This window comes from Cephus cinctus, unplaced genomic scaffold (assembly GCF_000341935.2).
Source record: "Cephus cinctus unplaced genomic scaffold, Ccin1 Ccin1_scaffold0654, whole genome shotgun sequence".
Taxonomy (NCBI): Eukaryota; Metazoa; Arthropoda; class Insecta; order Hymenoptera; family Cephidae; genus Cephus; species Cephus cinctus.
Window position 1 is genome coordinate 56,058 of NW_014333286.1, and position 24,972 is coordinate 81,029.

Below are 24,972 nucleotides of genomic sequence, written 5' to 3' on the forward strand. Positions count from 1 at the left end.
TTCGACATCTGATATGCCTGATAAGAAGGATCAGAAGAATAGAGGAGCTAGTTTCAAGCTAGCGATTTCAAGGCTTGATTCCCAAAGCCTGATTGAGGCATGGCCCGAGTTTGGGATGCAAAGGTTAGGTCCAAGCTTGGGTGGCCAGCCAAAGCTTGAACCAAGCTAGAGACCTAAAGCTCAAGCTTGGCCCAAGTTCATGCCGAACTTGCTAAGGCTAGCATTTCAAAACTAGATCTAGTCTCCACGGATATTTTAATATGCTCGAAAATTTCAGCTGGAATATCACAAAGAAATCTACGAAAATGACAATTAGAGGCTACGAAATGTGATCCTGATTCCATGAGAAATAGTCGTACCGTACGATCCTGATATGTTACATTTAATGATTGCCTATTTATTACGGAAAGCATGTATATAATGAATTTATTATACTCAATGGATAATATATATTTTCCAATTAACTCATAAATTGTCATATCCCCGATATTAAGAAAATTCAAATTTCATAGTGACATACACATGCCGCTAGTCCTCTTCCTACTTTCTAGATGTTCACAATAAGCTTAAACAGCTCTGCGTGTATCGATGCAATCTAGAAAGATTCAAGAAGTCTTCGCCATTATTTATTCAGTCTACAACTTACAGATTCCACTGTAATACTCAGTGCCTTCTGCGTAATGCATTATAGACGAATATAAATATCTGTACTCATAGTACCGACAAGCCAGTCATATATTTGTTACAATTTTGGGCTTCCTATAGCCGAATCGCGAATACAAATTGTAATTCGATGCCGATGCTTCGCCTTGAAGCAAGATTACTATGCACTAACCTAATTAGGATTACAAATGAGCAGGAGACAACTATTTAGGATGGCAACGTTCTAAATTATGAAGTCATTAGTGGTGCTCGTCCGGCACATTACTACGGAGACATGACACATGCATGGGGAACATAAAATTGTCTACATGATCGGAATGCATGGATAACAGTTCTACATATGCGAAACCTCGTCCGTCAGCTTATGTATAAATGCAATGCCCGAATCTTCTCCATGCCCAAGATCAGGTGTGTCGTATGGAATGGATCATGAGAATGACATCAAAGGAGCGATGCATTTTCTCGGGATTGACTCCCGTACAAGAAATTATTCAGTCTTAAATTGTTTCTTTAATCCGAAGCAATGCAACCATCCGGTCCCTTCGATGGAACACGACATAAATATTTAGCGAACACGCCGAGCGATGTTACGGCACAAGTATCCGGCTAACCTTAAGAGTTCTTGGGATGATTTCAGAGGTGAGGACGTCCGTGAGTTCGGTTTTTCCAATTTTACATCCGTCTACGTTGCGTTAGTACTACGCTGCTGCAAATACATTCTGAAGTCCTTTTCGACCTTTAGGCAGACACTCAATTCCTCCCACGTATCGTACAACTAAAATATCCCATTGTTCAGTTACGATCGGGAGGCACGGAAATTAACATGATATTTCACGACGGTCAAAATGAAGACTGCATCGAGGTGTTACGTTTTCTCAAGCAATGACTTTATCAAAATATCCCCGCACGTCTAAGGTCAATGTCACGTTATTATGTTCCCACCACTATGGAAATCACTTATGTACCTATAAATATACGTAATTGCAGCTGCATGCAAGTATACGTGTGTACACTGTACATTGGCATATAGTAAAGCAAGTAAGCAGCCGAGTTTCCTGGTGCGTATTTACGTGCGAAATATTGGACGCGCAAAAGAGGCGAGCGAGGGCGGGAGGGGCGAAAAGCGGAGAACGCGAAGAGGAGGAGGCGGAAGAGAGGAAGGAGATACAGAAAGAGAACAAGATGAAAATGAGAAAGGAGATAAATATATTTCCCCCAGTCATGTCAGCTAAGGCTGTTACCGATGGGTGGGCACGCTGGATAATGTGGATAATGTAACCGAAGGTGGGCGAGGCAGGCGAAGGGGCCAACGCGGGAACGAAGTGGGTAGGACTCGCGGGACACGAGGGTTCCGCACCAGTCAAAGGAGAGACCCGCGATATACACGGCGTCTCGCCAAGTAAACTAAGGTCCGTATAGCGAGTCACTCTCAAACAATCGACGCTCCAAGGAAACGGACAGTAGCGCAGAATCAGCTTCAGAGTGCAGTGGGTGCAACGTGCAGAAGGAGTTGTGTCATGGAAGTGCTCAAGAGGACTACGTCCTAAAATTAATAGATCCGTTTCGAGGATTTTTTTCCAGGGAAATTCTCCCATGGTAATGATCGATCATTAAATTTACGAATAACACCGCGCAATGCCGCGGATTTTCCTATCGCGCACTTTTGGTCAATTTTGTGCAAGGAAAAGTTGTGCATTGGTATTTCGATCGAATCGTATGTGAAAATTCGGTCTGTCTTAAATTGTCATATTTTACAACCGTACGGCTAGCGAAGTCTCTCTCCTATTGGTTATTCATCGATTGAGATAATACATTTAAGTTTCACAGATTTTACTGTAATCTCGGAAGTTGGACGGTACGCAACGCGTGCACTCAATGCTCATGTGAATGACCTTGCTCGATTTAAAATCTATTCTCGCCAATGGAAAATAGTCTAGATAAGCTAACAGTGTCACGGTTTCCGGGCATCGTTGGTCTTTCCGTTGATCTCGTTTCTCCGATGCCCGGCAGCCGAGGAAAAACCCGGATTTCCGGTCAATCGTTTGCAGCTCAATCTCATTTTATTACCTCGCATGTCGAATAGCATGGATATCAAGTACCTTGCGGACAATTTGCGCGAGTGACTTTCACCTGACAATTTGAAGTCTTTGAAAAAGATCTAAGGCCTCAACTCGTCGATGCTGTTTCCCTACGACGTTTCATGGTATACAGAAAGTATCTGAGAGCTTTTTGTTTTTCAGTCACGAATATCGGAATAATGTTTAATAAAAAAGAGAATCGCTGAAGTGAAAACGACAGAGCTGTCGTATTACTTTGTATTCTTAAAGTCAAAGCAAGAATTCAATCTTCTTATCGTCCTTCTTAAATCTGATTCAAACGTAGTACATGACTACGAGGCTAACCGGTAACTACAAGCTTTCGCGTTGTTATGCGAGTTTAACCCGACAGTCAATGCACTCGACGATTAATCGGAGAATCAGCTGACTTCAGTAAGTCTAGAGCCGCAAGATAGCTTATTTAGCGTAAACGCTCATGGGCAAATTTACTAATAGTAATCGCATCGAAGATTAAAACAATCATTTTGTTCATTGTGACGAATTAGCTAATATTTGGAACTGCGCACCGGGTCAACCTACTATAACTTTGAGATATGTAAACGCCTTAACCACTGGTTCTTCTGCTTCGACTTCGTCTGACACTTTTTTTTTTTATTCCTAATAAATTCTGCCTGATCAGTTTAACGGTTCAGTAGTGCATCTTCAGTGCTCAATAGGGTTTCGGGAGTATCGAAAAATATGAGTTATTTGGAATTTTACAGAAACGTCATATTTAAACCGGAAATGCTGCGCGCCGACAAATCTTATTGCTTCCTTTACGTCGCAGCACTTGAAGCTTTAAAAGAATTTAAATCTGACTCGTTTTCAATCAGCTACTATGGCGAATGCACATGACACTTCCGCGTGCGTCGTACGATTACATTATGTTTATACGTCGAGGGAAAGAAATGTCTAAGATAAGCAAATTCCATTAAAGTAAATCTGATGTCATATATCGCGAAAAGAACGTTTCTCCAAATGAAGAATTTCATGTAATTGAGACGTATTGCTGATTTAAATCGATAAACATTCGAACGAACCAACTTCAGTTTCATCCTGAATAAACAAATAGCCGCTTCAACATCGAAGTCCCTTGCTGGATTAATTTCGTAGTCGCAATTACATCGCAAACATACTAGTACGATCACTGATCACGTTTTTATAACATCCGATATACAAATTATATCCCGATCCCAGACAGTCCTTGCCAAATCTTTCGATATGATCATCGTAATGAGATACAATTAAAAAACGCGTAAAAAAGTTTAATTAGCAAAATATTTTCTTCGTATGATAAATTCTTTGTATCGCTCGCTCAAAACTAATATCACTGGTTACAAGCAGCAGGCATTAAATGCTAACAAAAGTACGGTAGTGCGATTAGGCCAAACGTGGGATTCCTCAAAGAAACAAAAGTTAATTGGGTTAAGCAAGACCCTAGTAAATATAAAAAAAAATTCAAATAATTTTGTCTCTCGGTGTATAAATAATAACTAAATTTTCCGAGAAGAAAGTTAACATGCACCGTTATAATATCAAGTTATTAACGAACAAGGAATAATTCATTGGAATACAGCTACAAAATCATACCTCACCAAGTGTACATGCGAATTAATAAATATGACAATTGATGTTATAATAAAAATAGCATCGTAGTAGTATGACAAGAATACGATTAGTCGTAATGTTAAGTTAAAGTCACGACGTGATATAGTCGTAATTTAAATAAACGTGCTCGAAGGTATCTCTTTAATGTAAATTGTAAACATCCGTCACTGATTTCAAATACGTGCTCAGAGCCAAAATAAAAAGTAAGAAAAAGAAACGAAATCGCTTATGGATTTTGCACGTGAACGTCTTCCTTAACTGTCGCCCCTCTCGAACGATCTCTCGAAAGTAACAATTGTTCGTGCATCACAAACGCGACGAAATAATGACATTTACATAAAGCTTTTTATACGACGAACAAGAAATACAAGTATTTTTTATTAAAATTACGTGAACTCCGAAACTCTTCTTGCATCCTGGGCTTCGGTCAATTTTTCCTTAATTCACATTCACATAATCCTTAAAGTGAAATCATATATACCGCAAGCTGCTGCTTGTCCTGTCAAAGAAATTGTCATTTTCAATTAGATTCGGGAAATCCTAGATAGAAGGAAATAGCCTAACCCGACGTCCAAAGCGATAATACCTTTGAGTGACCTTGACAACACCCCTCCCTCTTCGGAACGAACGATCATTCTTAACTACTTACAATTGCAATGAAATTCTAACGAGGAAGATCAACGCGAGCGTGAGAATGCATAAGAAGACATAGCGATGCATGACGTCCAGAGGAATAAAGATAGACGTAACTGCGGTACAAGTTCTAGACTGATTCCGACGATTCCATCGACATGCTCGATTAATGAATCAGCTTGAGCGGCAAGCCCGTCGATTGAAATTTCGTAAACACGTGACGCACAGAGGATTTTTTCGCGAGGGAAAACGCGTTATTCGAAAAAGTTACGAGCTGAGGAAAGCGAGACGCATGGAGAATATAAATTTCTCCGCATTGCTTAATTATTAAGGAAATGGAAGGAGCGATTGAAAATTTGTCTTTGTGATTATGAAACTTTTTTAAAGCCTTGAGAGAGTGAGGCACTTTTCCGCGTCATCATACGAATTACTGAGCACTGATATTTTGGATTGGGTTGCTCAATTTGAGACTGAAGTAATTTACAAATGTAGAAGGTCATTGTGGCCGATTTTAAGGATACGGCGTTCCGAAAAACGGTTCGAAGCATATACAGTGTGACGGGTGAATAGTTTCGAAGGAGAGCAGTTCATTGACACACCGTGGGAATTAGCAAAGAGGTACGAATTATTGTACCTTGAAGGTCCATAGATATGGCGGCATGGGTTCTGGTGGCCACGGATCTATTTATTTCCCAATACCTTTGCCAGCTTCGATGCCGTTTCGTCGATCCAAGGTTAAATTAGCACAAAGCCAGGTTCGAGAGTAACCACAAAACACAAACTCGAATATCCGCATCACTAAGGTATCCACGTCTCTTGCATTCTCATAAAGAAAAAGCGTCGAGGACCAAGAATTATCTCTGATTATCTCTGATTATCTCTCTTGCTGCTGATGCACGGCTATTGTCAATATAGATAGAGCGTTGACGTATAAGTTACTAAAGCGCGTTATTGATAATTTATTACTGACATGAAATTCTATACGAATAGAATAGTAATGATAATAAACATAAATGAGAATCGTGTAAATTGGTATATTCGGAAGCGAATAATTGAAGCACACAATGCAAAAAAAAAAAAAGACCATCCAAGTGAAACGATACGACCTAGAAGGCGACAGCTAAAGAGGTCAGTGAGTTAGTGAGCGAGTTAGTGCAGCGAGAAGTAGCAGGAGGCTTGGGATGAACGAGACGAGTAGATTATGCAAGCATAGGTAACCTCGACAAAGCAAACCGGTCAATGCCAAGGTACTTAGCTCCAACGACTGTTCTTGCATGTTTACAGATACCTTAAAGTAATTGCAAAGGCCGTAGAGTAAAGTTAATCGTAATCGCCTGAACACTGAAAATTCCAGTACACCAATACACAGGAATATACATTAAATTGGAAAAGTTTTAATGCGCAAAGGTAAAGTCACTGCTGTTAAAAATAGGTATCACTGTACGATAAGCATACATTACATATTATATACTCCCATTGGATGATCTACAAGAGTATACCTACGTCATTGCCATTGCCCTTTTGTGTGAGTACTTGCGCAAATATCATTTCTCACTTGCATATTATTACTTATTATTCGTGTCTTTGATCCAGTTAAAAGTGTATGACATTTCCTGCCTGTCGCACACCTTCTTTCTTCTAGTTCTCTATTAAAGTAGGCAAGTACTGTAACGCTGTTTTACAAGCTGGAGGGGGCTCCGTTTAGGAATTACCGAAACATAAATAAACGGGACCTCTCAGGACGGCCAGTGGGTTCGGCGCTACAGTCGTAAGTGCCTGTGACTTAGCGTCAGTATCGGGTTTGATTCCTGATCGGAATTCCTAATTTTTCGTAAATAATAATTACTAGCTCTCAGCGCTGCCTGGCGGCCCAAGCTAGAAATGAATTATAACGCGGGGTCCGGGAAAGTCTTCACAGTACATAATGTGTTAAAAAACAATAGAAACTTGATGGAAGAAAGTGGAGAGAACGTTTGTTCCAATATCATCCTACGAAGTTAACACTATTAATCAATCATAGATCTGTACAAGGTCTGTCCTTAAAAATATCTCGGAATTACAGCCTGTGAGACTGATTTGGCAATGTTTCAATGCCAGCGGAATATGAATCTTTATTCAAATAAAATTACTGTTGTAATTAGAAATTGTTTTCCCCTCCATACCCATGACTCGAGTATCTCGGTGAAAGTAATGCTCTAAACAAGTAATGAGTTTAATTGTGTAAAAATTATTTATTTTGCCTCTATTACCGCTTCCATAATTCTAAAATCCTATAGCAGTGATACTCATAAAAGTTTCACGGATTTTTAAAAAAATCTCCTTTTGAAAACGTTAATTTTCCTTTCAATTCTGGTTCCTAAATGGCGTTCAATCCCTTACGCGTGTTTAAGATGTTTGATGCATCAATGAATTGTAACGTTGCCTTTAATATTCGTTAGGCGATACGATTTGTAAAAACTCTTCATCGTATTACATTTAGCATGTACCCCACATAGCGGATCTATTGTCTCTCGACGAAAAACGTAGCGCAACAGTGAATTTTGAAGCAAGAAAAACATAGAGTAGTTTCACGAAGAGAACTTGCTTTAAAATGTTCGCCCGCGGGCGCATACTCCGACCTGAGCACACGAGCACACATGCTACGGCCGTCGAGAACTCTTATCATTCAGCGTCATCTTGTTCTTTTTTTTTAGTGTACGAAAGTAATGGTACTTCGACGATAAACGATACCACGTGAGCATATATTCCCCTCTGAACAGATACCTCATCGGTGCTTGGGAATATGAAAAATTATTCCGTTTCATTTTCACCTTCCGAAACGAACGCCAACCATAAATTACAATGAAGAATTATGCATTCCTCACAGCCCTTTAGAGTTGCGGGCCTTTTTTTTTTTTAACAGAAATTAACATCTCTAACCTCCAAAAGAACGGGATGACAAAATTCAGTTCAAAACTTTCTCTTTCACTTTCGGTAAGAAGATCAAAATCGAACAGCAATTTAACTAGTAGATACCTTTGAAAACTCTGATATATAATGAAAATTAGAAGCTCTGGGACATGCTGTCCACATAACTAATTTTATATAATTGACCTACTAAAATCAATTATCATTCGATGTATCCATATTTAGTTAGAGATCTGCGTTACTCGCTAATGCAAAACTGAATTATATTATACGACAGAGTCTGACTCAAAATGCTTGACAGTTAGATGCCGAGATTTATGATCCATTTGCGAAACAAGTAACGACGAAAGTCAATACGATTCCAAATTACCATAACCCCTGTAGAAATTTAGTATCGAATCCAGTTACACTCTATTTCGCCCAGACTTCTGCTCTACGGATACAGAGGTAAACTGCCCAGGGTCCAATCACTCGTGTAGCAATCGAAATGACTAGGTCCTAGAGACACAATTATCCAATTGTACGTAAAGTAAAGGTACCTTATTTTTATGAATTTTGTCAACAACTTTAAATTGATCTTTTATCCCCTCATTAAAATCCTACTGTACCAAGCACAGTTTTGTAGCGATGGATAAAAAAAGGGAACAGAAGTCGAACCTTCGATGACCAAGATGCTCGAAATGAGAAATCTGATACTACCCACTGATCCTAATCACTGAGCCACCAGCCCAATTTATGAAAGTGTATTGAGTAAGAGCAAAAAATACAATATTTATATATATCAAAACTAAATTTTGGATTAAAAAAAAAATTCAATTATGAATTGGCAGAGTTCACAGTTTTTATAGATTACATCCAAATTAATTGTTATTCCTTTGAATATATCAAACATCTAAACGCAGACGGAAAGTGAGTATTCTAATGACGGAGTAACTTTAACAAGACTGTAACGATTGTTGTAGATCACGATCTATACGAGGAACGCAAACGAAGGTTTATAAGGGTTACTAATATTAGCTGCTGATATCAAGAGAGTTAAGTAATCGCACAGAAAAATTACCCTAAGTTTCATTCAGAATGAATCCTGTATCAGCTGATTTATCGATTTGTTGCTCCATTGACCTTTCACTGTAAGCGGAAGACTTCGTTACGTGCCGTTTAACACCGAGCGATTACCGTGAGTGGGCCAATACAGATTGAAACCCGTTATGATTTGCACAAATCAGGCTCCGATCATAGGTCAACAAGATCAGTGGTCAAGGTGGCTGATAGAATTGCGAAATCAAGTCAACGAGGCTGACTGGATCCTATTGTAATGGTTACGTTGTCTTACAAGACATATACTAAACAACAAAATCAAATCCCACAAAATAGTTCTATTAATTTGTTTACAAGAATGAAGCAAGTAGAATTTTATCAGTTCGTTAAATTGACTGTAGTGCGTATGCTATTTTAAAAAAGTCACCAACTTACTATGGCTAGACTAAAAATATAGATATACGTACACGTTTTGCTTAACAGCACAGAATGGAATTCGTATGCTTCATAACAGAACCTCTAGAAGCAACAAGCGAGAGGTTGAAAAACATTTCACTTGGACAGAGAACAACGAATTGACCGTGTATAATGACGACAGTTGATTTGCACTGAATACACGCTAAATATCGAAGTGCGCCGGCATAACGCCACCTGTTACGGCACAGGCTTCGCCTGTGTTGCAACAAGTTTTAAAACGCCGCGCGGTTCGGCTTTCGTTGCGAGAAAGGCGAATTGTGTTGAGTCAAGTCCGCCTAAGCCGAGACAAGCCGAGCACAGAGACGTAGAAGGCGGCCGTCGAAGATTTTGTAACCGATCTACTTTGTAGCTCGTACGACATTCATTCGTTCTTATTGCAAATGTAGGCAGTCATGTCCGGCCTTAGTACGGGAGAGTCGAGAGAAAACTAAGTTAAAGGAAGTGAGATGTGAAGTCGCGTGTGTGCTGCTCTCGACCAAATTCATTCGACTCATTCAGCTCGCGGTTAGATTTACGCGGCGAGAAACACGTCGGCCTCATTGGGAACAGCTCGGCGTTCTTTGCTTTACCCTCCTACGGCAAGATAATCGACTTCCCTTGGTACTTTTAAAACTTTCCATTTTTATTCATCACTTCGTTAGTGCTTTTACAAATATTCAAAGACACTTTGCTTATTTTATACACGGAAATGAAATAAATGTGGCCGAAATCATTCGCCTCGTTTTATACTATTTGCACTTGCAGGCAAATGGCAAACATGTGTGATCAAAATTTTCTCAGAAAAAAAAAAAAAAAAAAAAAAAAAAAATTTCGCTTCCAGGAACACACCTACTAACAGTTAGAAGGACAAGGTCGATTAATCAACGCAAGTTTCTCACGGCCGTTATACGTTATTGCATAGCGGGTTTCATGCGGACATGCAAATCGACGACAAACTGTACCGTTATAGGCAGCAGCTACTAACGTTGCATGCAATGCGCAGACGTGTGCACAATAGTAATGATGCGAAAACAGCGAATAACCGGAAGATAGAGAATAGTTTCGACCAGCACTAATAGCCTTAACAAATTCTATGACTAAAGTCGACATATGTTCAACAAGCCCGAAAGATTACGCCGTGAATACTTGGCGCACGTTGCCGTATTATTGAGATATGAAAATAATGAAATCCAATTTTCTTCTCGTACGAGGAATAAAATTGACAACTTAATGAAATAATGGAAATTCTTTTTACAGTGTCTATGTCTTATCGTTGCTCATAAGCAACGTTTTGTAAAGAGTTTAAATATCAGCTGATCAAAACCATATTTAACTGAGACGCCGTTTCTAGATATTTAGACAAATTTATATTTTTCGGAAGGGTAACTTGTTAAAAAGAGAAATTCTATACTGTCAGCGGTGGTATGGAAATTTTTATCTATATGCGTATTAAAGCATTTTGAATATAAGTAGTTACTGAGAACCCGTATGTCTCACAATATCCATGCCAATGGCGACGTCGTTGACCAACTTCCTAATTGGAGGAATACTTATGTACTTTTCATTTTATGTAAATATTGTATTTATTCGGTACGGCTTCTGTTTTCCACGGCGAGAGACAGATTGAAACGTACGAAATTTTTCAATTCTATTTATATTTTACAATAAATTATTACGAGAGTGACGTATCAACTATTAATTGGCTTGAAATTATGCGCTTCTGGTACGAGAAGATGCGAGTTACGATCTAATTTTGAATCTTGTAGATTTTTATGACGAGGTGCATTGACATAAAATGTCAAATAACCATTGCTATTTTATTTCTAGAAAACTAATTATCGTTCTTCTGTCGATGATCAGGCGACATTTTTGGCACAGATAAGCTCTCTAAAAATTGTATCTTGACACCCCAAGTATCAAAATTCCATAAATTTTATTCTGAAAATTGCATCATTTTTCAATAAGGGTACGACCGTACTTCAACCCACTGAAATAAGTTTGTCGCGTAAAGTTAGAAAAATCAGGCAAACATCTGACGGCAGGCCACAGAAAACTAGGTCGTAAAAGGAAAACAAGTAAAGTCAGGATGTCGTAGTAAATTCAGAAGAGCCAACTAAATTCATTCCATTTTCGCGAAAGGTGATTCTTTGAAAGTATCGTACACCATGCGAATACATTACGAGTGCAGAAACCTGCATTCGTTGTAGATTCGTTTCTTGGCTGCAACTCATTACAAGTTAGTCTGTACTCCAGTGACCCGTGACTGTTTGTCGACCAACGACCGTTCACCGCCTGCTCCCAGGGAAAGGCGTGGCACCCTCTCCTGGCACATTCCGTATTGTGATTCGATCGGCATAATTAGACATCGAATATGCCCACAAACATTTGTTCTACTCGTAACGCACCTTTCTTTCCCTCGCGACACGAGACAGCGATGCTACTTTGAAAGAAATTTCGGACAATTATTATTCGAACCTTGATCGCTTAAACGCGCAATATTCAGGAGCTGTCGCTCGAGCTGCCGTACGGCAGGGAAAGTAAAGTGACTCTAGAATGGGAGCACTGCCGTTTATATACACCAAACTCGTCCTTTTTCACGAAGTGAAAATCAATTCGCCTCATTGCGCAACAAAGTTACATAGGACGAGATTCCGAAAGTTTCTAAGCATTCACAGTTATCATGGATAGCTTTGCTTTTTACATACGTCGCACTGACACTGGTGCGGTAAGGGGTTACTGGATTCGTTATTATTATCGTTAAGCTACCATTACTACCAAAGACACAAGTATCATTAATGTCTCTCCCGTATGCAATTAGATAACGACTAGTTCGCCACCAGACGTTGGCACTTATGTTTAATATATTTTCAGATGGCCTTGCACGTTGTTGGAAAGACTCTAGTGAGCCTCGCAATGCTTGCGACTTGCATATGCATCGTAGAGTCAGTGACGAATAAAGACATAAGAGACTCAACGAGAAACACGAAAGAATCTAGTCACGAGTCGGATGGGACAGAACGTTCGCATTGGGGCAGGAGATTAACATCGGCAACGAGGAAAGATCCGGGAACAGGATCGGATAGAAAGACAATGCACAGGCTGATCGGTGGTCATCTGAAGTCCCTCTCTAGACAACATGGTGAACAAGGGACTTACGATGGAGCAGCTTGGGACGACGGTCTCCTTCTCTCATCGGCAGGTAACGGCAAAGAGAAGAAGAACAACAGCCGAGCAGAGGACGACGATGAAAAAAAGACGCTTGCTCAACAAGTGAAGGAAGGAAAATACGGACTAATTCAAAATGAGATATACCCAAAGAAGCCAAAGAGACCGGGTATAATAAGCTACTCGAGCAATCCCGAGGTACCGAAGGATACAGCACAGAACCTAGGTGGTCTTGACGAAGAGGAGATATGGCTGGCGGAAAATCATGTACTGGTGTTGCGAGGTGGAAATTTTCCTGGTCACGGAACGAGTCATCAAGGCAACTCCAGGCAAAAATGGCCGCCAATCGATAATTACGAGGCGCCCAAGCGACAAGTCCAAATTCCATCGCGACCCAAGATACCGCCGCCCTTTCCCGTACAACTCACCGAGGGTGGACCCATCAAGATCATCCAAACAAATAGCACCGATGCACCCGACGACGCCAATAAGTACGACGCTAACCCCTACTACTCGGAGGGTTTCCTACCAGGGGAGGGCCCGTTCTTCCCGTTTTCGGTCAACGGTACGTTCCCGCCGTATCTAGCGAGTTGGGCCAACTTTACCGACGGGGACGTGTTCCCGTACACGCAAAATCTAACGGATGGAGCATTAGGCCCCCTTTATCATGGATTGCCACCTGGCACGGTCTTCCTCCCACCGCCCAATAATCAAACGGATTACTACGACGATGATGATCAATCCATATACTACCCACCGCGGTATACATTCTATTATCCTCAAGATAACACCAGTGCGGTACCGCCAGGTCCTCTAGTGCCAGGAATTATTTTACCACCGCCGCCAGACTTCTTTTCCCCGTTTGAGGAAACGACGACGACGTCGACTGCAAGTCCGACTACGTTGCCAACGACGACGTCAAGCGTTCGGACGTCGGAAGCGGAAGAGAGCCGGCCGAACACGACGCCTCATTATCCGAAAAGACATCCCTCGTATCTGCCCCCACGAAAGATAAGCACCAAGCCCTACAGGGATCGTGCAGGCACGTCCACACCTATCAGTACCAAACTAAGCTACAGAACGAAACACAAGAATGCCACAAGCGTCCTGACAAGCACGCCAAAAGCCTATTATAAGACTGCGTCGTATGACGAAGGAACGACCCTACCCCCGAAAAAGCCGGCGAACATTGTAAACGCGGAGTACTATAGCGTGCGACCCCTTCTTGGCAATCAAGTGACAGAATCAAGCCTTTCGGAGAAAAGCCAATGGTCGGCAACGGTGAGCAGTACTTCGGTTCCCCTTTTGGCTTATTACGCCACGACACCCTCGCCCCTGGACGTGACGTCAGCCAGCATCAAGGACGTCACTCCAAACACAAGAGCAGTGCAACCTAATCAATTTCCGAATCAGGCATCCTCCTATTACTTTTACGAAGAGGCGAGTGACGAGATTTCTGGTACTGCTGGCGCTGCGGGTATTACCGACACTCCTAGCACAGATGCCACAGCTACCGTCACGGCGCCACCGTCGATATACTACCGCACGACCACCACGCCATCTCCATATTACAAAGTGGAGCCATTGCCATTGCCGCTACCTCTACCCGTGCCTCCGTCGCAAGACAACAAGCAATACTACAAAGTCGAGTCGATACCTTCCCAGGAAACAGCTAAGGACTACAACGCCAAGCTCATAAATTCCTTGGCGAAAAATGCACACGTGTACCAGTACTCGGACTCGGGTGTGGTACTGAATCCAAATAAAGGGAACGTGGAATTGGGACAGCCGCAGAGACAACGGGCACTCGCGGAATCTGGGCCTGTTTATTATCAAACGATTTCCGTAGGACCCTCTGCCGCGCCAAAGCCCGAACCATACTATTATTCGAATTTGCAGAAGCCTCCGTACAATTACGAGATTAAAACGTCAAACCCGAAGCCCGTCTATCAGTACAGTTACGAAGCAGCAGATTACAGAAAGCAGAAGCAGGAACAACCTTACCATCAGTCGGAGACCTCGCTACCTCCATCGCGGCGCGAACAGATTTCTTACAACGAATATCAAGATATTCAAAGTCCAGACGAACACTACGACTATGATGGCAGTGAGCCAGTTCCCCCGCAACGATTGCAATCTCAAAGGGCCGCTTATGAGACGCCTCGAAAGATATCTAGTTATTCGACGACAACGCTTCGGCCCGTCGTGAAAGCGACGCCAAATCCCAGTCATGCTTACTTCACTAAGCAGGACGAACGGTTGCTCGATGACGTAACGAAAGAGTATTTTAACATTTTTGGGAAAAAATTGCCGGAAGTAAATAATCTAGTAAGTACCACGCCTATTTATGCGCCATTGAGCAGTACCACCGAAAACCCTCGGTACCAGAATGAAAACACTTACCTAGCAAACGATCACGAGGGACACCAAACTGCTATGTATAAACACACGGCCAAAGTCAAAATGCATTACAATGACCAAACGCAGAGGCCATACTCCCTGGAAGGCGACACCCGCGTCAATTACAAGCATCCACTGCCGCCCATAAATCCTGACAGCGAGTTTATAACCGTGTCAAAGCCAGAAGCTAACGAACGCTCGCAGAGTTACAAGATTGAGCAGATACTGCGGCCAGCTGATCGGCCTTATAAAGGTCAAAATATCATTCAAGAGGCGCCAAACGAACCCACTGCCTTTGTGGGTTCTCCGATCGTCAAGGAGCAACGACCACAGGGTTACACGGTTCAAGACACGAGACATCCCAACAGTGACAGCAAACGTCCTGCTGCTCCGGTACGCAAATACCAACAGCAGAATAATTGGCACGAAAATCGATACGTGCCTTCCAATTACCCAGAAGAACCGGGTGAAACAGATTACAGATCGTTACCGATATCTCTTGCCGACGATATAGCCGTAAATTATCGAAATCCCCGACCTAATATAAATCCCGATGCAGAGTTCATCGGTCCGATTACTGGTGTTCAGGTTCCTCAAATTGGACGAGCTTTACGGGGTCGAGAAGAAAACAAAGAGAACGCGTACTTCGCGTACCAGCTGCCGGGCAACGGCGGCGGTCACTTCTACTTCCTGACGCCCCAGGCAGTATCGCAGAAACAAGACGAGAACGGCGGATATCTTTACCCGAAGCCTAACGGACCAAGACTTATCAGAAGAAGGCGCGGCCCCGCTAATCACTGATAACTTTTAAGAAGACTAGAGATCTAATGGCAATCGCGAGATGCCATATGGAAATCGGTATGCCACGGGAGCAAGTGGGTGTCATAAGTGCAATTGCTGTATCAGCACGACGCGCTTACAGTATTTATTCCCTGTACATATAGACGACTAAGTTAGTTATTAATACGATTGCGATAATGCTTAATTTATGTAACCTAACCTAACTTCCTGTTCTTAGATGAATACGCATTGTTATCCGCGTGCGACGTAATGTTCCCACGGTTGTGATTGACTTTTATATACTTATGTACTATCTGTGATTAAAGTTTCAAATGTACGTACGAATGGCGTACTCTTTACAAACACGTGGAATACTTGGCCGCTTGGCGAACCTTTCTCCTTGACTTCCTTCACGCAAACACTTAGTTCGATTAATGTTAATCCAATCGCTGGCAACTATTCAAATTTATCGTTTCAGCTAGATTATACTTGCATGGTCATTTAGTATCGTTTCCTGTACTAAATAATGTTTTAAGCTGTATGAAAGATTTAAGGATATCAAAAATGTGTATATGCGTGTCAGCCCCGCGACCGTATTACTTATTCTCAACAGGCTCGTGTATAAAAATTGTACATATTGAGTGTACAGTGGTAATTTCAGATACTATATAGAGGTAAGTATATTGATATTGACGGTATCGAGATTTAAGCTGTGTATTAAGACTATGATGAATCATTCTATTGGGTTTAGGTGCAATACTACATTATACGATTCATATTTTGATACGTCTGTCATTTTACAATAATAATTAATATTCTGGAATTATATTTCTCGCGTGTTAATATGTCAACAAAAGTACGAATGGATGGGATTCACTGTAGGATATTTTTAACGATAGCCAAACTTGCACGATTGTATCTAAAAACAAGTTTTATATTTTTCATTATACGATTCAAGCGTGTTGCGACATTATATTAGTAGAATGATCAGTATACTTCTACACATTGGACTGTTTTAGCTTTGTAATTAGCTACTTCTCAAATATAAATTGAATGCTTTATCGTTATGAAACTGTAGAACGCTGCTTACACAATGAAAATTTATATAGAAATAATGTGGACGTATAAAAAAATGTATATTTTACTGTATTTAATCAAAATTCTTGTCTATAATCAAATAAATTTTGGTCGCTAACACGTTGTGTGAAAAAAAAGAGATGATATAAATATTAACAGAATGACGATAATTCTGTTGTAAGCGAATTGAAATAAATAGAGGTACCATTCCCCGTGAGCTTAACTGGAATATTTCAATTTCTGAGTAATTAAAATTTTTAAATGAGTGTTTGCATACTGATTAAGCCATTAATTTCCTGCTAAATAAATAAATTGTACCCCATTCGTTGCTACATTCAACGATTTCTGCGTCTAATCGTTAACTTTCTTCCTATTACTTTTACGTGGTCTTTCCAATCGAACTACATACATAGTGCATTACACTGTAAGTGTAAATAACACTAAGTTTTGCAATGGTGTACAAATGTAAATCACTCTTTGGTTATATCAATCAGATTTTTTGTAAAGCAACAAACTTTTACATGGAGACAGGTAAATTTTACCATGGGACGCAGTTTACCGTGTGCACTGTAAAATTTACTTTTAGCTACTTAAAATATTGTGTCTTATAACGTTATAAGCAACAAGTAATGGAATGGTAACGATGTTGTACGTACTTGAAAGGTTTAATGATAATGATAGACCGAATAACGTATGACGGATCATAGAAATTTTTAGCGTTCATAGAATTTTTGCGTTCGACGCAGCCCCAACGAATTATCAAAAATCTCAATTCACGTTGTGTTTAGCAAAAAAAAAAAAATATAAGTAGTTTGCTAAAATGAGAATTGCATCTGCAAAAAAGTATCAGCTGTACCGAAAAGAACGTAAGGATGTAGCACATACAAATGTATCACATCAATGCAATGTAAAGAGTTCATTCATACAGAGAGAGATTAATTAAACGTTTTTGAAGTACTCACCGGTGTCGATTTCTTGGGCTTGGGTCGGATCTGGTAATGGATGATCGTGTAATCTGAGGTAGACCTCTATTGCACATTTTGCCGCCTTGAAGTAAAAAGGATGCGAACGAAGTACATCTTCTAACCGTAGAAGTCCTACGTACGAACGTAGAGTCATCTTTCGCATACAATACGTATGGAAATCGAATTGATCCTCCATGATTTCCGAGAAGTGCTGTAACATATAATATTTTCAAGTTAGAAAAAAATTTAACTTTTTTTTCTTCAAATTTGACTATTTCCTATACACGAAATCAAATGTAATCTCTTTGTTCCTCTAATGAAAGTGATCAAAAAGTAATCTCTATTTTTCTTTATTCAATGAAGATTCGAAAAATGGCTTAGCTGCTCGAAAACAGTCTTTTTCAAATAAATATATAAGAGAGTTTCAGTGTTTTTCTATTTTAGTTATTGCCTTTCAACAAAAGAAGAAGATTGCCCTTCGCAACGCACTTATTTCTGGATTTAATGAAAAGTCATTTAAAAAATGAATGGTCAAATTATTTTTAAAAAATAACTACCTTATATTCTTGATTAGACTTCTTGATATTATACTTCTTGATTAGAAAACAGGTGATCACTTTGGTTGAAATAATTTTTTCAAACTAGTTTACAAACCTTTTTTATATTTCTTAGTGTAATTATTCAAATCCTTGCATTACGAGAGTTTTAAATTGTAACTGGCGACAAAGCTCATTTATAGCATACGTTAAACATACATGTGTATATGAATAGTATTACACGTACATATATGTGTCCGGAAAGCCTTTAAATTGAAGAGCTCCGCACTCAAAGGGTTAAAAAGACCAATCGAATTCTGTCCGTCAACAAAGGAATTAATTAAATGGAACGCATCTCCCGATGCCTAAGGTATGCAAAACTTCAGAATAATATCCGTAACTTATTAAAAAAATGTAAATAATCAATGAGAACAGCAAAAAATTAATGGAAAAATGAATCATCACCTTCGCTACGCGAACGTGTAATGCAAGTTTAAGACAAATAAAGATTGTATGAATGATTATCAAATATTGTATCATTACCTATACTACGCAGATTACACAAAAACGAGTTTAGTTAAAATTTTCGACCTCACCCTATCAACTTCGTGACACTTCTTTAAAGCTTCCCCGTATTTTCCAAGACGCTGATACGCTCTAGCTGCTTCCGTTTGAATCCACATACACTGCATTTCATTGAGGTTTTCCATCGCAAGAACTCCTTCTCTGGTAAACTTTCCACATGTTTCTTCTGCTTCCTTAATGAGGTTTGCACGAAGCATATACTTGGCACACTTAGAATTAATGTACCGATCAGCTGTATCCAATCCTTGTGCATCGTCCAGCCATTTATATGCTTCCTGAACGTCACCAGCATGCTATTGACACGATCACATCAATAGATTATTATTATATACAAATGCTAATATAAACAAATGTCATTATTGATCTGGATTCAACATAATGCCAAAAAATCTATTATTAATAGCAGAAGTAGGAGTTTTCAAAAAAATAAATGTTTACTTCGTGCCTGATTTTAATAAAGTATATTATTGTCGATAAGTGGACGTTTCTTTTATAGAATATGAACAAACCCATAGCAAAACAAAATAATAGCTCTAGCCACAACTCATACAAACAAAAATGTACATACTATTATTAAATATATAATAAGCTAAAATTTAATCATACCTTGTAAATTCGTCCTTTGGTAACAAAGAGTTCTATAAGTGTAGGAGTATGGTCAATGGCAGCATTAATTTCTTTAAGAGCTCTTTCGGTACAGCCAAGGTAGTCATAATGCTGGGCCAGGTAGTAATAAGTCCACAGAAGAGCTGATGCGGGTTCCCGCGGATTCTTTTTTTCTTGGTCACTAAAGTGACCATGGACTTTCAATGCATCCTTATATTCGAGAAGCAATGACTGTATTGTATCTACCTTCTGTTGATCCGTATATAACGATCGAAGATTAACAAATAATGGCGGCACACCTTTATGAAGGCCTACAACATATGATTACCATATAGACAAAACAAAGTAAATATAGACAAAACAAAACAAGTAATTCCTCTCCCGTATAGTACTCCATACAACAGTAGTTTAAGGAGTTTTGAACGACGCAGTCTCGTATCGTGAGAAGAAAAATTAAAAATCGATTATTACAAGTGTAACGCATGAAACCGACATTGACATCGACAAAACAAGATTTAACACTAAACATACCGACAATTTTTTATAGACGTATTATTGGCTTTAAAAGGGTTAAATGACCCGTCGATGGTATGTTTCGTGTTAAAAGGAAGTAATGTGCCTCTAACATGTAAAAAATGAATAGTCCTTCAATTATTTATAGTGACGTAACAAAAGAGTAGTTCAGATGTAATATTTCATACCATTTTTTTAAAGAAAAAGCTACATCGCTTGTACAATATAATCTATCATAATCCATTCTATTCGTTAAATGATTCCTTTACAGATTCATCATAATGGATTTTAAATAAAATGTATGATTGCAAAAATTCAGCTTTTTGCTTGCACTATGATTCCATAAACAATTTCTTGACAACAATTTCTAAATGACAACGTAATTAACGGAGAAATCTATCGTGGTGACATCGTAAAGAATCTTATAAGAAATAAAATGCACGACAGTAGATTAATAGCGGATAAGAGATTTGTTTTTTTCTTCTTTTAAAATGTAATACAAAATATGACCTGTAAGCGACTATGCTTTGCTGCATGATTATAAATAATTTTGCTATTGTCCGATTTTTTTTATATTAGAGGCATGTCGCCGTATCTTAAATTCTGCTTTCTCAATTTCAATTTCATGCTCTACGTTTGTAACAATATATTTTGTATTTTTTTTCTCCACTGCACGAGACTCTGGCGCCGCGATCTCAGTAAAAATAAAACTGATTACATACGTCAAAAACACATACCTTTTCGCAAATATTGGTCAACTAACGACTTGAACTGATCACCAGTTGCATAGTTCAATTGTAAACGACGGGGTGCCAATGCTCGAGGAAACAGTTCCTCGTATCGCTGTAGCATACGAAGTGTATCCTCCGGTCCAGCATGTCTCTCGGCTTCTGCCAACCTAGCGTAGTACGTTGTATTTTCAGGATTCAAGTTTAATAAGTCTGTGTAGACTTCAACAGCCTCGCTATACTGACCCAATTCAAGTCTCAGTTTACCTAAAATACACGCAACAGAACTTATTGTGATTATCTTATATTTATTACTCTTTAGAGAATAGATTGAGACATGTGACAATTAATGTAGAGGTATTATAATTCGAGCACAACTAAAATTAATCCTAATAACAAAAGTTTTTACTGTCGTATGTACTATTGTTCTGATTTCTTTTAACTTACCGTATGTTTCTTTTACGGTAATTTTGTCACAGATTTGATCGCTGTATTTATCAAGATGCTTAAGAGCTTGTTCGCTTTCTCCCGATTCTTGGATGACCATATTTTGATATAGGAGTAATTCACTATGTTCATAATCATAGCATATCTGTAAATTTTTATGTTTTAATTTCGATACATTGAAATGTGTCAAATATAACTATTATACATTAATTTGTTTTGACAGGAAAAATATTCAATATTTATGTTATTAATACGGATTATATTCTAGCTATCTTTCGAGTTAATATACATTATAGAATTATTCTTAAAGAAGAAGAGATTTTATATATTATATTTGATAATGTTTAGAGTCACACTACATGCCTTTAGAACAGATTCAATTAGATTAAGCAATTTGACCCTTCTTTTGAAAGGTAAGTTTTTGAACCTTATTTTTTTCTTAAAAAAAAAAAAACTGAATATTAATAATTTTAGAATTATCTGTAAAGCTAACTATATAATGCTTTGACAGATTTTGCTTTCATAGAGAACCCCTAAATTCTATACTACAGATATTTTGTTAGAAAAAGGATAAAAGACATTCTGATCGATTGTGTTACCCACGTATGACTTAATGTCTTAAATTAAAACTTGAAATACATCGACACACTTACCATTGGAGAATTACGAAACGTATCTAGAATTTTAAGGGCCATTTCATAGTCTCTCAGTAAATGATACGATATGGCAAAACCAATCCATGAAGCCCGTTGGGCTGGCCGTAGCATAAATAATTGGTATCTCGTGTCCTGAAAAATATATATTTATAAATACCTCAATACATAGTGCTCACATCATTAAACATGAGATATTTGTATCATCACTCATGAAATTCAATTTGTCCTCATGGCATTTTGCTTTTAGCAATTCATACAAAATTGTCAGGTAATGGTAAAATAATGATAACGTAATTAATTTCTGAAAACCTAAAATTAAGCTGATAAATCTAATATTAAAGTTTTTGTTACAGCTATGCACTTTTCCCAAACCTATAAAATTCATATTAAAAGTACCTTACAATTGGGGTGCAACGCAAATATCGCATAGTTGATGTAAGAAGATAATTCTAATGAAATTTAAACGAAAAAACTTACTTCTTAATGAATTATCGTATACTCACTATGCTAATAAACATTTATGAATCAACATTTTAGAAATTTTTCTATATAAACTAAGAACAGTAGCGAGCGTCCAGTTCACAACTTTCTTTTCTTAGGCACAATACATATCAAACCTATTTCATGTCATAAAATGAATATGTTATCGTTTTTACGTTAATACCTAGTAATAATTTTGTTCACAATTAATTAAATATGAAATGGAATATACTCCAAAATTGTTTGCAAAAATACATTTTGATATTGTAATTAGCAATTAGATGGAATCAATACAATTATTGGATTAATATTTCAAATTCAGACAAAATATATTACAATGCAAAAACAAGTGTCAAGTATTACTTGCAAAATGCCCAAAATTAATCGCTGAAAATTCAATATACAGAAGCAAGTAAAAATGTTGAAAGTAATTAACATTCCATAAGTCATTTGCATGGTATGTAAAGCAATAAAAACATTTACTGAAGATTAATCATTAACAATAACAGTATTTTTAACATGTTTTTCTAATTATTCAAAAAACAAATCAAATGGAAGAACAATTAGTTTACTTAGACACTGTTGAAGGTGTAAATAACATTTTGCAATTTGAATATTACTTAATAAACAACAATCATCTGGTCTGAACTACTAAATACATAGACTGAACGTTAATAGCAATCAATTATTCTTCTAGATGTTGACCATTTGCAACCTGGGTAAAGCAAACTGACTAAATTTGTTCTATGACATTCCGACGCGTGATTTGGGTCTTCTTCGGGTACATTATATTAAAATTTATATATTTTATATTATGGCAACATTTTTATAAACATCAATTGTCAGAAGATATTAAAAAGAAGAATAGTTAATGGTATAAAAAGAAGTAGAAATCAAATGGCCCAGGAAGGTACATCAAGTCAGGGTATAATCCTTGCTTTTTCAGAAACAGAAAATTGGAATTCTAATACCAGACAATCATTAAACGATAAGACATGGCGACTGGACGACAAGGACCAAATAGCTGATCTGACGAAGTGACTTCATCTCCTGATAACTGATGTTTGTCAAAATGTTGCCATAATATCACATATCGAAATTTAAATGTAATATTATTCTTTAACCTGGCTGCAAATACTTAACATCTGGAAAAACAATTGATTATACATAACCAATAACAATAGATAATGACAATTGTTATTAGTATAATAAATTTATAAACATAAGCTATTTTAAAAGACACAAAATTGTATCTTTGTTCATGAGTACATAATAAAAATATAAAATCAATATTTTTAATCCAAAAATAATGTGACTGAACTATAAAATTAACAGTTCAAGATTCTTCAATTAATTTAAATCAAAATATAAAATTTACAGACAAAAAATACTTTTACCTTGATGCTTTACGATCGATATACTACTTATTCTATTATGTATTATTCAAGAATATAATTTTTAGAAAAATTGACTTATGAAATACCAACCTTATAACCATCCAAGTCTCTCATCTGAATTTGTAATAATGATAAATCTCTAAGTATCTGAATGTTGTCTTTGTCCCACTTGAGTGCATTCCGATAGCATTTGATAGCTTCATCATATTTTTTGTCAGACCGTTGAAGTAACCCATAAACATGCCAACAGACATGAGATTGTAAATCATTTCGGAGCCCACGTCGTACATGATCATAAGCCTCTTCCTTGCGTCCTAGGCAATTTAGAGTAAGACCTTTCATCGCCAAAGTCTCCCCATGTTCACTGTACTTTGGGTTTGAAAGGATTTGCTTTGCGAACTTTAGCCCATTTTTGTACTGTTTATGTTCATAACATTTCTGTAAAAAAAAGTTAAATGTATTTTCAGAGGCTGAGAATTTTTCATGAAACGATTAGTGTCTCGCAGTACCTAAGTGGCAGCTATTGCAGTATAAGGATTCAAGCGGGGCATTCAATCGTTCATTAATAATACATTGAAAATCAATGTAACTCACTGTTGCCAGTGAGGTTTTAGTACTTTTCGAAGACTGCTTCATCATTAGAACACGACGAAACTTCTATTAGCCGGGGAGTGGGGTCCAAAACATAGTATTTTGGTTGGCCGTTACTCACCAGAATTCGTTTAAACAAAGCATTTTCTTTGGGTGGCAAAGGGTTGCTGGAGGGCATTTTTGTATAAATACAAAAATAAAGGGCCTTTTCCACCCGGTACACTTAATTTTCACCACAAAACCTCGTGGCCACAAACGAAGAAGTCGATCTTCGATCACGTGATCATCTGCGACAATGCTGTTCCGCCGGAAATTCTAACGCCACGGCGGCGGGAACTTTAAACAACATATCAGTATTTATTATCATTTGACACCTCTCCACCTGCTCAACTATATACAACCGTTATTGTCACTTGAAATTATAGCTGTACCGTGGATTTTTTGTTCTGATATGTATGTATATACATTCTTTATATAATATATTTATAAGACTTTTTTTTAGTTATATCACTCGTAATCTCAACATCGCACGCGTGCAATTCCGACGTAAAGATATCTAGTATGTAGGTATATGTAGGTAAAATTTAATTGGTGAATTTTTACCATACAACTTATACTTCTGGAAGAGGAATGGCGCAGTTAAAA

General features: G+C 38.2%; 2 protein-coding genes across 2 annotated transcripts in view; one reads left to right on the forward strand and one right to left on the reverse strand.

The window, feature by feature from the left end:
- Positions 1–24,850, reverse strand: part of LOC107269411 (N-alpha-acetyltransferase 15, NatA auxiliary subunit) — a 38,842-nt gene extending 13,992 nt beyond the window's left edge. The window contains exons 1-8 of the mRNA XM_015743219.2: positions 24,449–24,850; positions 23,827–24,174; positions 21,857–21,991; positions 21,204–21,348; positions 20,766–21,023; positions 19,516–19,826; positions 18,921–19,202; positions 17,786–17,999 (exon numbers count right to left, since the gene is read on the reverse strand). Coding sequence (XP_015598705.1) covers positions 17,786–17,999; positions 18,921–19,202; positions 19,516–19,826; positions 20,766–21,023; positions 21,204–21,348; positions 21,857–21,991; positions 23,827–24,174; positions 24,449–24,505 — 1,750 coding nt within the window. The 5' untranslated portion in view covers positions 24,506–24,850. The remainder of the gene's footprint in view (positions 1–17,785; positions 18,000–18,920; positions 19,203–19,515; positions 19,827–20,765; positions 21,024–21,203; positions 21,349–21,856; positions 21,992–23,826; positions 24,175–24,448) is intronic.
- On the forward strand, positions 1,912–17,667 carry LOC107269408. The gene is made up of 2 exons (XM_015743213.2): positions 1,912–2,259; positions 12,273–17,667. Exons 1-2 carry the CDS (start codon positions 2,257–2,259, stop codon positions 15,765–15,767), a joined length of 3,498 nt encoding a protein of 1,165 aa, XP_015598699.1. The 5' UTR covers positions 1,912–2,256; the 3' UTR covers positions 15,768–17,667.
- Positions 24,851–24,972: the final 122 nt, after the last annotated feature.